Source organism: Loxodonta africana, chromosome 3, assembly GCF_030014295.1.
Source record: "Loxodonta africana isolate mLoxAfr1 chromosome 3, mLoxAfr1.hap2, whole genome shotgun sequence".
Classification (NCBI taxonomy): Eukaryota; Metazoa; Chordata; class Mammalia; order Proboscidea; family Elephantidae; genus Loxodonta; species Loxodonta africana.
Window position 1 is genome coordinate 78,987,501 of NC_087344.1, and position 17,514 is coordinate 79,005,014.

The following is a 17,514-nucleotide window of genomic DNA, read 5'->3' on the forward strand; positions in this document are numbered from 1 at the left end:
TTGTTGTCTGCTGTAGTGGGTTCTCTATCCGAAGGACTCCCTTTAATATTTCTTGTAAGGGTGGTCTGGTTTTTACATCTGGGAATGTCCTAATTTCACCATTGTATTTGACAGACAATTTTGCTGGGCATATAATTTTTAGTTGGCAATTCTTTTCTTTCAGGGTTTTATGTATGGCATCCCATTGCCTTCTTGTCTGCATGATCTCTGCCAAGAAATCAGAACTTAGACTTGCCTTAGGAGCCTTGGTGGTGCAGTGGTTAAGCTGTTGGCTCCTAACCAGAAGGTTGGCAGTTCAAACCCACGAGCTGCTCTGTGGGAGGAAGATGTGGCAGTCTGCTTCGGTAAAGATTCGCAGCCTTGGAAGCTATGTGGGGCAATTCTACTCTGTCCTATAGAGTCACTATGAGTCAGAATCAATTAGATAGTAATGGGTCTTTTGGTATACACTTGCCTTATTACTATCTGTATCAAACACCACTGTTTGTCTTCCCAACATTTATTTCTTCCTTCATTCCTTCTAAGAGAACCCCAGTTTTGTCCAAGTTTTCACCCACTTTTACATGGCCATGTGCTTGGGGGAGGGAATCCAATTCTCAGCCACAGTGGGTGGATCATAATTAACTTAAGCCATTTACAACCGTGTTTTACTCTTTGCCAGCGACTGGTTTAGACATGGGCATGTGATATGATTCTAGCCAATGAGACTATGGGAAATCTGCTTGAGAGCTTCTGAGAAAGGGTTTCCTTGCTGGTAAAAAGAGACATATGGAAGAAACAGTCTCTCTGCTTCTGCTGGACAGTGTGTGTTTGCACGTGTCAGCTGCAATTGCGGCAGCCATCTCATGACTATGAGGGGTACTAGCCTAGTGAGGTCAGAGTGAAAAAAAATGGAAAGAATGTTATTGAGCTGTTACATTAGCTAACCCTAGAGATGCTCTACTTCAAGTAACAAGATTTCTTGTTACTTGAGATAACGGATTTTCCTTATGGTCTAAGTTAGTTGAACCTGGGAGGGAGAAGAAAAGAATAACTTTAGGTACATTGAGTGTCAGGTGATGGCAAGATAGCATCCTTTCATATTGCTGAAGCTAGGATATGTCAGGGTTGTATTTGAATTCAGGAATCATCTATGGAGAAATATTACACAAAATAATACACCTTAGAAAACAACCTATACCTGGGGCAGCTACCACTGTTCTTGAGGAACTTCAATGATATAGCACAACATTACACCTATACAAGCACATCCATCTCCTAACTGGATACAAATTGAACTGTGATTAGAAGATAGTTTTGAAAGTTATATAGAGGGAAATGGGTTACTGCTACTCATTTTAAGAAAACACATTAGTTAGGAAGAGATGTTTTGCAACACAAAAGGATTCACTGAGAATTGCCTGAAAAAGGAGTTAAGTTTTGAAACTCCATTTATATGGAACTTTTCCAAACGCACATCTAGTGGGTATATGCAGGCATAGTATTTAAAATGAAGCTTTTACCTTACCTGAGACATCCTACTCCATTTTTAAGCTGTCATTGCTGGGTCTACCTTGAAATGACTCTTGCTTCTCAAAGCCAAAAAAAAAAAAAAAAACAATATATTTTAATGAGCTGGAAGAGCAAATGCAATCTCCAAAGATGGCTAGCTTCAGTCCTGCAGTCTTTTAGAAAGAAAAATCTGGCTTCAAACAAAGTACTTTGCAGGCAGGATTTGCAATTGGCTAAGACCAAGGACGGTGTGAAAAGATGACTCAGTTTTATGGCCTGGGGGTGATGGGGGTGGGAGGAGGGAAAACCAGCCAGTGGTCCTTTAAACTACGAGGGCTATTAGGTCGTTTTTTTTTTTTTATCATATCCATGTTCTGGAGACTCAGAATTGCCGAAAGCCAAGAGAGGGTGTCCAGTGTAAGGAATTCTGAGACCCTCAGAAATGCACCTTCAAACGATCTCAATGGGAGGTGGATAAAACCCCAATTCATCCACGCCCGAGGCTTCAGGCCAGGATCTGGGCAGAGAAATCGCTCTCCTTTCAAGACCTGCAGGGACCGAGAGTCCGGCTGGGGGCCTAACCGCGCGACCTTCTCTAAGCATGGCCGTCCCCCTTGGAATGTCCCTGAGTCCCTGCCCCGGCCCTGCCCCCAACCCCTCAATGCTCCAGACCGCCTTCGGGACGCATCGCGCTGCCGGCTGCTGACAGTCCGTCCGCCCTGACACCTCTCCGCTCCACTGGGCCGCCGCCCCTGGCCCTACCGCTCGGGCCGACGCACCCTGACAGGCAGCGCCAGTTCACCGGGGGTCCAGGGCAGGGCGCAGGGTGCCCCCCGCAGCCTCGCCGCCGCCGGCCTGCGGCGCCCGCGCCCCGCCCCTCCTCGGGCCGCCGCAGGCCCGGGCCGCGCCGCCCCTCCCGGGCGCCGCCCGCGGGGGCCGCCTCTGCAGCTGGCCGCGCTGCCGACCCGCGCCCGCCGCCGCGCGCTGATTGGCTGGCTCCGGGCCGGCGGCGGCGCTGAGTGGCCGGGCAGATTCGCTGGGTCAGGGCTGCAGAGGTGCCTGGCGCACCGGCGGGAGCGGAGCCACGGCGCGCGCTCGCCGGGGTCGCCGGCCGGCCGCCCGCCCGCCCGCCCGCCCGTCCGCCCGCCCGAGGGAGCGGCCCGGGGCGCCAAGGGGGCCGGCTCCGGCCGCCATGTGCTCCCAGCTCTGGTTCCTGACGGACCGCCGGATCCGCGAGGACTACCCGCAAGTGCAGATCCTGCGCGCCCTCCGGCAGCGCTGCTCCGAGCAGGACGTGCGCTTCCGGGCGGTGCTCATGGACCAGATCGCCGTCACCATCGTCGGCGGCCACCTCGGTGAGCGAGGCGGGCCCCAGGCGGGCGGGGAGGCGCGCCAACGTCCCCGAGAGGCGGCCGGGTGGCGCGCTCACCCTGGCCTCCCTTAGCCAAGTCTCTTTCGGGTCCCCCAAACCAGGAGCTCTCCCCCTGCAATCCCTCTTTGGATTGGGGAAAGCTCATAACCTCGTTAGCTTTCATGACCATCACCATCTGCCCTGGGGCCAAGACGTGGAATGTAATTTGATTTACTTGGGGCACTTTGTTTTGTGAGAAACTCAAATTCACCTGAAGCCGCCTGGATGTCCGAGGAGAATCACCTGCCTCCCCAAATTTGCAAATTCTGCTTGTGTTGATACCCTGTCGTTTCAGACTCTGAGATTTATAGAAACCCCCACTAAATTTACAAAATTGCCATTAAGATCCAGTGTTTTTAAAGTTTTCCAGGAATGTGTAAGCATCAGTAATGCACCGCATAGAATATAATTCCCTAACTAACAACCTACATATTGGCAAAAATCTGAGAACAATTGGAGTCACCTATCAAGTTTTTTTTTTTTTTTTAATTAGGTGCAAGAGTAGACCTTGGATGGGTTTTCTTAAACTCATCCTCCTCCCTTTAAAAGTGTTGAATTCTAATTTCAGAAAAGCCAAGATTTTAGGTACAGACCATTCTGACCTCACTGATCACTGCTGTGTCCAGGAACTTTTTTGGGTAAGACCTGGTTATCATCTGTGACCCTGACCTCAAAAGGTTAAATGTGTTTTTGAATATTCTTAATTATTCTTAATATTAGCAGACTCTGGCTTAGGGATCCAGGCTTAGGAATCTTCCTCTGGCTTGAGGTATCCAGCCACTCAAGAGGTTCAGTTTAGGGTGCTTGGTGGGATAACATTCATATATTTCAACTACACCTTGTTAAACAGGCATAATTCGTTACTTTTGTTTGGTGGGGAAAAGGGTTCTGAATTCTGAACAAGCTACTTACAAATGAAATTTTGAATTCGACACTTTTCTGTTATAGATCTTTCGTCCATTAAAAAAAAAAAACCAAACCCACTGCTGTCGAGTCGCTTCCGACTCATAGCGACCCTATAGGACAGAGTAGAACTGCCCCATAGAGTTTCCAAGGAGCCCTGGCGGATTTGAACTGCCGACCTCTTGGTTAACAGCCGTAGCACTTAACCACTACGCCACCAGGGTTTTTCCCTTTCATCCCTAAGTGTATCTAAATCCTTCCTAAGTAATATCAGATTGTACAGCTGTTGTAGAAATACATTCCAATCATTAAGTGTTTTACATTTAGTCTAAAATAGAATCTTTCAAGCTTACAGGGTACCCACTCCCTATCCTTGATGTGCTAAAACCTTCACAGTTAGTTAATGTAGTACTAGATTCCTGGACAGGCAATCTGAAGACTTGAATTCTTTGTTGCTAACAAGTATTTTGATTTTGCTTTGGGCAAGTCACTCTAGGTCTTTGAATCTCAAGTTTCTTCTTTGTAAAACTAGGAGTGACGTTTCCTCTAGCTCTAAAATTCTGTGTTTCAGTACTGTACTTACATGGGATAACCTGCTGTATTTACTGATCTAGATCACCAAGTACTTCATATATATATCCTTCCACCCTGAGGATCGGTCTGTTTGCCCTTCCTCTCCTCCTTTCCCTCCTCCTCCCCATTCTCCTTTTTAACAGCTTGTAATTTTTTTTTTTACACACTAACCAAATATCGTATAATGTTCCTGTTGTAGACCCATCACTAAGTCTGTATAAAAAAAAAAAAAAAAAAGAGTAGGAAAATGCTGTTTTGTTTCTAAAACCCCATTTTAAAAAGCACTGGGCCCAGAAGAGAGAGAATTAAATTCTAATGCTGCAGAAACACTTAAACCCCTTTGTTTAGTGTCTTAAAACTTTACTGGAATTCATGTGTGAAAGTATCTCAGTCTATTCACAAATCAGGAGTTACTTCTTTTTTAAGAAAATTTAGACAGCTGTTTGCCTGATCCATGGAGAAATTGGAACAAGTTTTTTTTTTTTTTAATGCAGTTTTCATTTTTTGCTAGTTCAGAGTTAGCCACATATCAACACATAAAACAAACCTATTAGGTCATCACTTCTGCCATCCAGAGTAGCCAAAAGATTTATTTGTTGTGGGGGTAGATTAATTAAAGCACAAGAAAGTGAGTTCCATGAAAAGGGCACCCTCGTTTGCTTTGTTCAGTGCTATAATGGTGACTAGAATAGTGGTCTGCACATAGTAAGCAAAAACTAAACCAAACCATTGCCGTCGAGTTGATTTCAACTTATAGTGACCCTATAGGACAGAGTAGAACTGCCCCACAGAGTTTCCAAGGAGCCTCTGGTAGATTCGAACTGTTGACCTTTTGGTTAGCAGCTATAGCTCTTAACCTCTACACCACCAGACTAGGCACTCAGTAAATATTTTTGAATGAATGAACATGTGAGCTGTTTTTCCCAATTTCTTCGATAGTCAAACAATAGAAAACAACGGGCAATTTGCTGAGGCAAATATTTCTCTGAAAAAAATTCCAGAACTTACTGTCTTCAAAAATACAGAAATATATAATTACAATGATATAAATGCTATTTCCCGCTTCAAAATTACAGAATGTTAGAGCCAGGAAGGACTTCAAGATCTTTCAGTCTAACCTTTTCATTTTACAAATGAAGAACCTAAGGCCCAAAGAGATGAAGCTACTTGCTGACTACCATCCCATCCAGTTAGCAGCAAACCCTGATCTCCTAATTCCCAGCCCAGTGATGTGGAAGTATGCTTTAGGCATCTGCAATCTATAGTTTCTTTCTCAGTAAATGTGGGATTGAATGGAATTGAATTAAATCGAGTCTAGATAGCACCTTTACAGAGTAATTTTATAGTTTGGGAAATTAAGTTACCACCTCTACAAAACCTTCATGCTTTCACTCCTTTCTTCTCCTTCTTTGGATTGGAGTAGGAATATGATGGAGTCAGTGTGCAGTAGGTATGAGCAGTGTCTCAGCCAGTGGCTTTAGTTCATTCCTGAGGTTCCCTCTGTGGAGGCTAGTAGGAGTCCAAATCCTGGGATTATATCTGGAAATAGGATTCAGACAAGAGATTAAAAGTTGTGGATTTAAAGATCGTAATTGTTTTAAACAAGATAAAACATGTAAGCTTAAAATTCTATAAAAATGAAAGGTTTTATGATTATTATGCTTAATAGTAATTGGTAATCTACCCTACCCAGCATGGATTTGGGTGGGGAGACTACTAGGGAGAAGGGAATGACCTTCAGGTAATTGAAGCGATCTTACAGAAAACATTTTTCCTCCTTAACTTACTGATGGATTATGAGAATCATATCTGTCTCCATTTTCCTTAGAAACCACAAGTTCTTCATTCATTCAAGAAATATTTATTAATTATTCTCAACCCTGAGGACAAGATGGTGAATGTGACACCAAAATGCAGATAATAATAATAATAACAGCAAAATATATATAGTGCCTGTTCTGTGCCAGGAATAGGTCTAGGTGCTTTTCACATATGAACTCTTACAAACACGAAGAAGATGTCTGGGCACCTGTTGCTGGCTGAGATACAGAACGAATACTCAATAATTCTGGTTCAAGCACTTTCTGTCTCTTTTCTTGCACTCTACTCCGTGCCCCTCTCTTGTACTCCACTCTGTGCCCCTGTCTTGCACTCTACACCATGCTCCTCACTTGCACTCCACTCCATGTGTCAGCCCACACTGACTTCACCAGCCTCTGTCACTCTGGGCATTATGCTGAAATTCCCTCTGCCTGAAATGCCCATCTGGTCCAGCTTCTCCCACATAGTGAACTTTGAATCCAGCTCAAGTGTTATATCTATAAAGGCTTTCTTGAGCTCTCAACCCTACCCTAAGTAATCCCTCTCTTCCATCTGCTGCCAAATGACATTATGCATACCTTTTTAAAATACACTTCATCATATTTTAGGAGTCCCTAGGGGCACAAATGGAAACCCTGGTGGCATAGTGGTTAAGTGCTACAGCTGCTGACCGAAGGGTCAGCAGTTTGAATCCTCCAGGCACTCCGTGGAAACTCTATGGAGCAGTTCTGTTCTGTCCTACAGGGTCGCTATGAGTCGGAACTGACTCGACAGCACTGGGTTTGGTTTTTTTAGGGGCACAAATGGTTAAGCCCTTGGCTACTAACCAAAAGGTTGTCAGTTTGAATCTACTCAGAGGTGCCTCGGAAGAAAGGCCTGGCAATCTACTTTCAAAAAATCACAGCCACTGAAAACCCTGTGGAGCACAGTTCTACTCTGAAAAACATGTAATCGTCATGAGTTAGGATCAACCTGATGGCAACTGGCTTTTATCGTATTTTATTGTAATTTATCTATTTACAAGTCTTGTCTCACTCCCAGCCCCCAAGACTGGGGATTCCTCAAATGTGTGCTGCATAACTGGCACAGCACATAGTAGGCCTTCAGTTAATCAGTTAATGTTTCTTGGATGACTGAGTGAAGTACCTTAAAGGTATACGAGACTTTGACTGTGATTAGTTTCTGTGTTTGGGAGATCATGACTGGATGTATAAATGTGTTTCTGATGAGTCATTATACGAGGACAGATTCATCAGTGAGAATTAAGTCCTTTAACTATCCACAAGCCTCTATAATTGACTGGCTCAAGAAACAAGTATAGTCACAAATTCAGATAAAATGAGCCTGACCCACAAATGAGGGTGTGACATTGGCCTCTTGGGAGCAGAATGATTCAGCATTTTACCTTATTGTCACAGCTAAACCTTGGTGACCATATGGCAGTTTATAGATTGAGTTATTTAAATCGAAGTGTTCTGGGATCCTTTTACTTGATTTTGAGCAATGATCAGGTGAGTAGGATTTTTTTTTAAGTGGCCGGGGATAGAGGGGAAGGATCCTAACTAAATTTCTGTGAGGAAATGGTCTACCTCAGCCTGCCAGAAGACAATAGAAGGTCTCACAGAGAAAGGATGAACTTCCATTACTGTGCAAGATGATAGTAGCCAGAAAATGTACCATGCTAACTTTTGTCTCACAGAGGTCTTTGACCTTTGTTCTTCTAAGAGCCTGTATCTGACACTTTGTGATCTGAATAATACCACTGTACAGCACTAGTGAAAAAGGTCAGGGAATGAGTAGAAGCACCTACCATATGATATTTCCCAACTAACGTGAGTGCTGAATGGACACACTTTACCACATGGGTCCACACTTAGCTACAGACTAGCCTCAGGGACTGAGAATATTTTTAGCATTAGTTTTTAGAGAGACCTCATGAACTTTGTTAAGTAGTATTCTAGAACCCATACACTGGGATCCTTAGAGCATCTCAAAGCCCTGCTCATAGATTGCTGAACCACCTGCTGCTGCTACCGTGGTACTTCTCCTGTATTTGTTAGACTTGCCTGGTGGAAGAGGGTACAACCATCACTCAGGGATTTCCATGTCATCCCTACCCACTGTACACGTCCTTGTCACTTCTCTTACCACCAGGTAGTTCACTGACAAGCAGTTACTTCAGTGCTAGCCTTACCTGACTCTAGCCCCTTCCCTGCATACCCTACCTACTGCCCTGAAAGACTTCACCTTAGTAGGGTTTTATAAGGCATTGGTGACTTAGTGGTAGAATTCTCACCTTCTGTGTGGGAGACCTGGGTTCTAGTCCCAGCCAGTGCACCTCATGTGCGGCCCACCCATCTGTCAGTGGAGGCTTGTGTGTAACTATGATGCTGAGCAGGTTTCGGTGGACCTTCCAGACTAAGATGGACTAGGAAGAAAGGCCTGGTGATCTAGTTCTGAAAATTAGCCACTGAAGGGCTGATGGATGACAATGGTCTGATCTGCAGCTGATCCTGGGGATGATGCAGGACTGGGCCGCAGTTTTGTTCCGTTGTGCATGGAGTTGCCATGAGTCAGGGGCTCACTTGATGGCAGCTAACAACGCTGTTTTTGTTCTTACTGTATTTTTGGTGAAACTATATACACCAATTTCTACACATCATGTTCAGTGACACTGGTTACATTCTTCACACTGTGTTAACATTCTCGTTTCCATTCTAGTTGTTTCACTCCCATTAACTTAGTCTCACTTCTTTCCAAACTTTTCATCCGTGCTTCAAGGATAACTATTGTCCATTTGGTCTCATATAGATTTTTTTTTTTGAAGAGCACAATACTCATGAGTGACGTTCTGTACAATAATACTTTTTTATAGTTTTTTTTTTAATTGTATTGTGCCTTAGGTGAAAGTTTACAGTACAAATTAGTTTCTCATTCAAAAATTTATTAGCAAGTTGTTTTGTGATATTGGTTGCAATCCCTGCAATGTGTCAGCACACTCCCTCTTTCCACCCCGGGTTCCCCGTGTCCATTCATCCAGTTTTCCTGTCCCTTTCTGCAGGTGTTGCCTATTTGGTCTACCAATGCTATTTTAACACAAACCTATAACTTGATCTGAAATTCTCTCTATTTCTACTGATCCTTTACTACTAAAAAGCAACTCAAGACTCCACTATGAGAAAATGATACATTTAAATTACTTTTCATTGGGAAACTAACAGGAATTATGGGTCTTCATTCCTGTAACTCTGTTGTTAATACTTTAATATCTTCTATGTCTCTTCATCTTCACAACAATCCTATTCATTCACTGTTATTTATTTATTTCAACAAATATTTATGAGTATCTACTCTGTGCCAGGCACTGTGCTAGGCACTAGAGAGATAATGGAGAGTAAAAGCAGACATAGTCCTTGCCCTCATCATTTTTTTCCATTCATTCAATCACGAATATCTGCTGACTGTCTATTATGTATAATGTACTGTTCTAGGCAACAGAACAAAGCAGGCAGAGGGGGAGATAGACTATAAACAAGATAAGTAAAATATATGGTATGTTCGGTGAAGAGGACTGAGGAGAAGAAGAGCCAGGAAGGGGGATAGAAAGTGTCAGGAGTGGAAGAGGAGAATGCAATTTTAGATAAGGTGGCTGAGGTGGTTTTTGAGTAAAGTCCTGAAGGAGGTGAGGAAGCAGACCATTTGAATATCTGGGAGTAGAGTAATTTAGGCAAGAGAGAATAACAAGGAAGCCAGTATGGTCAGAGCAGAGTGAATGAAGGGACGAGTATTAGAAGAAGAGGTCAGAGAGATGGGAGTGGGGACGGGAATAGACATATAGGACCTGTGGGTTATTGTAGGACTTTGACTTTTCATCTCACGGGCAGGGAATCCATTGAAGGGCTTTGAGCAGAGGAGTGAACTGATCTGTCTTGTGTTTCATGGGGTGATTCTGGCTGATGTGTTGAGGAAAGATTGATGGGAGAAAGGGTAGAAGCAAGGGATCATTTAGGAAGTTATTGCTACAATTCAGGTGAGAGATGATGTTGGTTGGGCTAGAAGGACAGCAGGGAAGGAGGTAAAAAGTGACTGGATTCTGGATATATTTTGAAGGCAAAGCTGTCAGAATTTGGGCCAGGTTTTTTGGCTTGAGCAGCTGGGTAAGTAAAGACTGCCATTTACTGATACTGAAAATATGTGAGATGAGTAGGTTTGGATAGGTGGTCAGTCTCAGAACTCAGTCTGAGATGCCCATGAACCATCCAAGTAGGAGTGTCAAGTAAGCCGTTTGTTGCAGAGATTAGGATTCAGGGGCAAGGCCTGGCCTAGAGGTACCAATTCAGAGCATCTCCAGACACCGGTCAAGTGGGTGACTATAGATAGAGGTCCAAGGACTGAGCTCTGGGGCATTCCAGTGCTTAGAAGTCAGGAAAATAAGGAGGAGTCAGCAAAGAACCCTGAGAAGATGTTAGAGAAGTGAAGAAAATGAGGAGAGCATGGTGTCCTGGGAGCCAAGTGGAGAAAGACTTCAAGAAGGGAGATGTGATTAGACCAGGTTGAATGTTGCTAATAGATCAAATGTCTTAGTTATCTAGTGCTGCTATAACAGAAATACCACAAGTGGATGGTTTTAACAAAGAGAATTTTATTTTCTCACCGTAAAGAAGGCTAAGTCCAAATTCAGGGTGTCAGCTCTGGGGGAAGCCTTTCTCTCTCTGTCAGCCTTCTCATCAGTCTTCCCCCAGACTAGGAGCTTCTCTGCCCAGGGACCCCAGGTCCAAAGGACGTGCCCTGCTCCCGGCACTGCTTTCTTGGTGGTATGAGGTCCCGCTGTCTTTCTGCTTGCTTCTTTTTTTTATGTATCTCAAGAGATTGCCTCAAGACAGTCCAATCTTGTAGATTTGTCCTGCCTCACTGACACAACTGCCGCCCATTCCCTCCTCATTAACATCATAGAGGCAGGATTTACAGCATATAGGAATTTCACACAATACCGGGCATCATGGCCCAGCCAACTGATACACACATTTTTGGGGGGACATAAGTCGATCCATGACATCAAGTAAGATGAGGAATGAGAATTGACCATTGGATTTAGCAATGTGGTGGTCATTAGTGACCCTGCTACAAGCAGTTTCAGTGAAGTGATGGAAACAGTGAGTATAGGCACTGTCAGGTGTTTTGTTGTAAAGGGAAGGTGAAAACTGGGGTGATAGCTCAAAGAGGAAATGGAGTTGAGAGGCTTTTTTTTAAGAAGAGAGAAATAAGTGCATGTTTGTATGTGATATGAATGTTCCAAATAGAAAAATTGATGATGTCAAAGAAAGATGTGAATTGCTACAGCAGTGCCTTGAGTGGGTGAGAGAGGTTGGGACCTAGTGCATATTTGGAGGGGTTGGCCTAAGCTAGGAGCAAAGACAGTTGAGCCATTATAATATCAGAGATTACCTGTATATAATAGGCCCAGGTAGGTGAGTAAATGTGGTGTGGTAATGGAAGCTCGTAGAAGTTTTCTGATTGCTTTGATTTTTCTCCTTGAAATAGGAAGAGAGAGTGAGGATAAGGGAGGAAGTAGTAAAGGTTTGAGGCAAGAAGAGAAAGTATGCAATAGTTGTCTAGGACTGAGGTAGAATGAATGGACCAGAGAAATATGATTGCCAGGTAGCATTAAAGGTGCTCTTGAGACAAGTCCCCAGGTTTGTATATTTTTCTTCAGACATGTCCATTGTGCCAGAGGGCATACAAAGTAGGCAGAGAGTTGGATCTCTCATTGGGGTTGTGGTTTAGCCGGGTGAGTATGATGTAGCAAGACAGGTGCAGGGATTTGAGGGTATATGCAAGGGAGTGATTAGGGTGCTTGAACATGAAGTTTAAATAGGGCAAGAAGGGAAGTAAGAGTATGAAGGGAGTTAGGGACAGTGAAAAGGTGGAAGAGTCCATGCATGGTAGTTCCTGGTGGGGTCAAAGTACTGTTGCATTTAGGGTGTTAGAGGGAGTAAGCTGGAAAGTTAGGAGAAGATGGCTGGAGATTGAAATTATGACAAATGCAAAAGTCTAGAATATCACTGGTGGCTGCAGTGGGATGGTGGACAAGATCATTAGAAGAAAGATTCAGAAACCGAGAGACCAGGGCCTTGGAAGGATCATCCATGAGGATATTGAAACCGCCTATATTTATGACCACACGGGAGCCAGTTGAGTGAGGAGCTAACAAAGGACAGAGGGGCATAACCCTGGGTCCAAAGATGACTTGAACAAGGAATATAATGTAGTCTGATGACATGAGAGTCAAAGCTGCATGTTTTAGCGGGGGGAGAAAGTCTGGAAGCAGCAATGGGGAACAAGGAGGATATCTTTCCTACCTCTAGGCCCAGTAATCTGAGTTGTAAGGGAGAGAAAAGAGCCACAATAAGAGAGGGAAGCAGTATCATCAGGGAAGATCCAGGGTTCAGCTGGACTCAGAGGGATAAGGTGAAGGAAATACTCACTGAAAAGGTTGAAGATAAGGAGATTTGCTACCCATTGACTGTGGGCTCCAGAGGGCACAGTGGAGATGGGAAGGAGTAAAAGGTGGAATTAGAAATGGTGATGCCAGAGCTATATGGGGTTTAGAATCCAGGGACATGTAATGGCCTTGCAGACTGGACTCATGTGACTGACATGAACAGGGATAAAGGACATGCTGAGATTTGTCTTGGTGGTTGCAAGACATTGTGTTAGTGAGGCAGGTGGGGAGGAGGGAAGGTTTGCAAAGTTCTGGAATCTTTCCATTTTGCAAAAGACGAAACTGAGAGATGTTGTGCCTTGCCGTCTTGGTTACCTAGTGTTGCTGCAACACAAATACCACAAGTGGGTGGCTTTAAAGAACAGAAATTCATCCTCCCGCAGTTCTGGAGGCTAAAAGTCCAAATCAAGGTCCTGGCCCTGCTGATTCCTTCCTTGTTGGTAGCCCAGGCATTCTTTCATTTCTTGGTGTTCCCCGGCTTCTAGGCGACCCTCAATGGCACTGTCTTCCACATTGTGTGTGTGTCTGTCTCTATTCTGGTCTTTTTATAATTTAGAAGTGATTAGGTTTAGGATCCAGCCCACTCTTGTATGATCTCATTAATATAATAAAGAAAACCCTTTTTCCAAATAGAATTATATCCACAGCTACAAGAACCAGGATTTCAACGCGTATTTGGGGTTAGGGGCGGGGAGGGACACAATTCAGTCCATAACATATGCCAAGCTGTTAAGAATCAGGTCTTCTGACTTGAAGGGCAGTACTTTATCTACTTTGCAATACTGCCTTTTACCTCATGGGGTCGCAACTTCTCGAAATGTCTCTCCAAACACTTACTTTAGCCCTGAGATAATCTTGAGCTCAGTACTTATAAGATTGCCATGGCTTTACCATCCATTTGTTTCTGAGAGGTAGACATTATGCATTTGTTAGTTTTACACATTTCTTCAGAGCCCAGAGGCACTATGATACAACATCTCCTCTCTGAAACTTGCCTTGATTCTGTCTCCCCAGGTAGAGATAATCACCCTTACTGCTCCCTCCTGTTAATATGCCTGTTACAGCTCTTACCACATTGTGTTATAATCACTCACCTCCCCCCAACTCCCTGCCCCAACTAGACTGATAAACTCTTCTTAATATCTAGTTGCTCCACACAGAGCGTTAATGGCATTAATAACAGTTGTGTGTTGTCTGCTTAACTTCCAGGGATACTGTTTTTTTTCACTCAGATAAACTACTCGCACTTAAATCCTTGCCTCAGGGTGTGCTCCTGGGGAAACCCAAACTATCACTGGGCTTGGCACAAAGTCGATGCTACGTGTTTGTTGAATGACTACGTGAAGCAATAAATGTGTTGAATGAACAAATGAATGAATATTTAAGTTGTATGTGTATTTTTCCCCACGAGGAAACTTTAAGCCCCTGGAGGGCAGAGACTGCCTAGTTCCTCTTTGTATTCCCCCATCCTGCTTAATAGTGTCTAACTCATACCAGAAGTTCAGTAAAGGTTGAATTGAATTAAATCACTTCAAAATAGCAGTTGATGGGAAGAGAAGGTGCCCACATAATGACTGTGGGTTTTAATGAGGTGAAGGTGAGATTTCTTAGGGCACTGTAGCAAAGAACTTTAAAAAGGGGAAGAGGAGTGGCAATAGCATCTACATGTTAAGACTAAAAATAACTTCCTTATAAGAAAATGAGGGGGAGGAGGCAGAGTAGAAAAAACAAAGGTAAACCCTGACAGTCATAGAGAAGCAGCAGCTCCTGTTTCAGATGACACATCTTCTTCGTAACACAAGAAGATGATGTAGAGTGCTAAATGGATTATCCACTTGGTTTATATTATTGATTCCTTTCTGACAACTCTTAGAACTTCACTACCAGCCACTGTTACATGATCTTTCAACAATGTAACCCTTTAAAAATCCGCCATAAGTAAGGTCCTTGGCTTTCATGCTATGGTTTCTTGCTGTTTTCTTATTTCTGCTGCTTTCTTAGTACATGGAGGTTTTTTCCTAGAATTCTAGAAACCAGTTTAGTCTTGCAAAGCTGGGAATGTATGTGTATGCACACATCAGTGAGTGCTACATATGCACAGGTGGGGAGGGTGATGACATGTTACGCATCAGCTTCATGTAAATGCAAAGACATTTACAGTCAAATCTCTTCCAGGGAACCATATTATGAGACTACTTTAAATGAGATAATGTATGTGAAAGTTCTTAGCAAAGTGCCTAAAATATAACAGATGCTCAGTAAAAATGCTGGCTGAACTCAAATCTGAATTACTGTAGTTATCTGTGCTTCTACCTCCAGCTCTATTGGTATGATGATTGAGAACAGTTTTTAATTTTTAGAGCTCTACTTTCCAATAATATTTTCTAAAGCTATTTCTCCATCCTTTATTATAAAGTACATTTCTTAGCTGTGATGGTTACTGTTATGTGTCAACTTGGCTAGGCCATGATTCCCAGTATTATGTAATCATCTTCCATTTTGTAATATTATGTAATCATCCTCCATTTTATGTGTTGTAAATCCTAATGTCTATATGTTAATGAGTAGGATTAGTGTGGGATGCATCTTGAGTCACACCCTTACTCAAGTCACACTCTCTAGTCACACCCTCACTCAAGTCACACCCTCATTCAAGTCACACCCTTACTCAAGTATCTGAGTGTGGGGAGTTTCCTTAAGGGTGTGGCCTACATTCAATATATATGGATGCTCTGGCAAAGCTCTCTTGCTCTGGATCCTGCATCCATCTGACCTCTGGTTCTTGGGACTTGAGCCAGCAGTCTGCCATCTGACCTGCCGATTTTGGGTTTGTCAAGCCCTGCAACCTCGTGAGTCAGGAGCAGCCTCCAGCCTGATGCCCGACCCAGGGATTTGGGACTTGCCAGCCTCCACAACTGCATGAGCCATTTCCTTGAGATAAACCTCTCTCTCTCTTTCTGTATATACATATGCTTTGCTGGTTTTGCTTCTCTAGAGAACCCAGCCTAAGACATTAACTACTGCACACACAAGTGCTAAAATCTAGTTTTGTAGCATTTAACTTAACTTAACCCAAGGCATGATATTTTCAGTTGCCTCATATGCATGGGAAAGCTAGACAATGAATAAGGAGGACCAAAGAAGAATTGATGCCTTTGAATTATGGCTTTGGTGAAGAATATTGAATATACCATGGGCTGCCGGAAGAATGAACAAATCTGTCTCGGAAGAAGTGCAGCCAGAATGCTCCTTAGAAGAAAGGATGGAGAGACTTCGTCTTATGTACTTTGGACATGTTGTCAGGTGGGACCAGTCTCTGGTGAAGGACATCATGCTTGGTAAAGCAGAGGGTCAGTAAAAAAGAGGAAGACCCTCAGTGAGATGGATTGACACAGTGGCTACAACAATGGACTCAAATATAGCAACAATTGTGAGGACGGCACAGGACTGCATAGTGTTCTGTTCTGTTGTACATAGGGTTGCTATGAGTCAGAGTGACTTGACAGCACCTAACAACAACAACAATCCAATATGTGGGTTAGAAAAAAAAAAGACTCAATTCTTTGGGAAAAATTATCCCATTTTTTAATGTTGTTTTTAATGGATTAAAATATTTCCAAATATGAATAGTTAAAAAAGAAATTAGAACACAATTACCCATGAAAGTAGATTATTCTTTTTAAAGTAATTTGGACAAAATATTGTGTTGGTTTCAAAATACTGATTTAGACTAGGTTGGCTATTGGTTATTGTACTGTCCAGTTTGGGGTCTGATCTTTTTTCTGCTACTATCTTAATTGACCTCCTTGAGGACAGATTGATCATTTTAGTGGGGAAAAAAAAAAAACAGTTTGAGGATAAATAGTAAATCTCAATCCCAGTCTTGAAGTCTGGGAGACCCCAGTTATCTCTGCATTTTTCTCCTTTCCCTCTTTCTTTGTTCCTTCCTTTCTTTCTCACCCCTTCCTTTCTTCCCTCCCCCTTCCCTCTTTCCTTCTTAGCACAATTGTACTTACCTAATTTTCTGTCCCTGGTGAAAAAAGGAGAATGTACTTTTTTCCTTTGTTTTTGGTCAAGGTAATGACCCTAAACACTAGGGCATTTAATCACATGAGGTTCCTTGGTATGTAGGGCAAGAACTTCATTGTTGAGGGCTTTCCTTCCATCCACCGCCAGCCAAGCAGGGCCCTACCCTCCCTGATGTTCTGCCATCAACTCTTCATTCCCTTGGCTTGAGGTCTTTAGGTTGTAGTGGAAATGTTAAGCATCCTGGGAAGAGTGACACTGTTAAGCTCCCCCTCTTTATCAGGTCCTTTCCTGAGAGGAGATCTTAATGGGGAGAGGGAGCAGAGATTACTTCAGTTGTTAAAGGCCTCAGAATTCACTGACAGGTTTGCCCATGGCCAGCCTTAAACTCAAGTCCTTGGCCATAGCTGCCTGGAACTGCTGTTCCCACTGAGGCCATGGTGAGTGGCAAACTCTTTTCTACTATATCTAGAAATGTGGAGGTTGAGGGAACAGGAATTAATAGGGTGCAAGTTAAGTTGCCCATAGCAGCAATATCAGTGGGCAAATATGTAATCGGTTCTGCTGGCGTATCCTTAAACCTGCCATGTCCCTCTCTGCACAGGGCTGGACAACCGGCACAGAGTCAGAGATCAAATCTGTCTAATTGCTTGGTATAGCCTTTCAGGCTACACTTCAACCCATTCCATTCTTCATTTATTAAAGGCCTCAGTTGGAATGAGCCAGGCCCAAAGATTTACCTTTGGAGAAGAGAGATGCAGTCCTGGTAAGATTTTCTAGGTCTGTG

General features: G+C 43.5%; 1 protein-coding gene and 1 long non-coding RNA gene across 2 annotated transcripts in view; one reads left to right on the forward strand and one right to left on the reverse strand.

The window, feature by feature from the left end:
* Positions 1-2,344, reverse strand: part of LOC135230889 (uncharacterized) — a 36,657-nt gene extending 34,313 nt beyond the window's left edge. Inside the window, exons 1-2 of the long non-coding RNA XR_010321627.1 lie at positions 2,271-2,344; positions 1,508-1,571 (exon numbers count right to left, since the gene is read on the reverse strand). This is a non-coding gene — a long non-coding RNA (uncharacterized LOC135230889). The remainder of the gene's footprint in view (positions 1-1,507; positions 1,572-2,270) is intronic.
* A 339-nt stretch (positions 2,345-2,683) lies between these two features.
* Positions 2,684-17,514, forward strand: part of RIMKLA (ribosomal modification protein rimK like family member A) — a 33,450-nt gene continuing 18,619 nt past the window's right edge. Inside the window, exon 1 of the mRNA XM_003415535.4 lies at positions 2,684-2,846. Within this exon, the coding sequence (XP_003415583.2) occupies positions 2,684-2,846 (163 nt within the window). The remainder of the gene's footprint in view (positions 2,847-17,514) is intronic.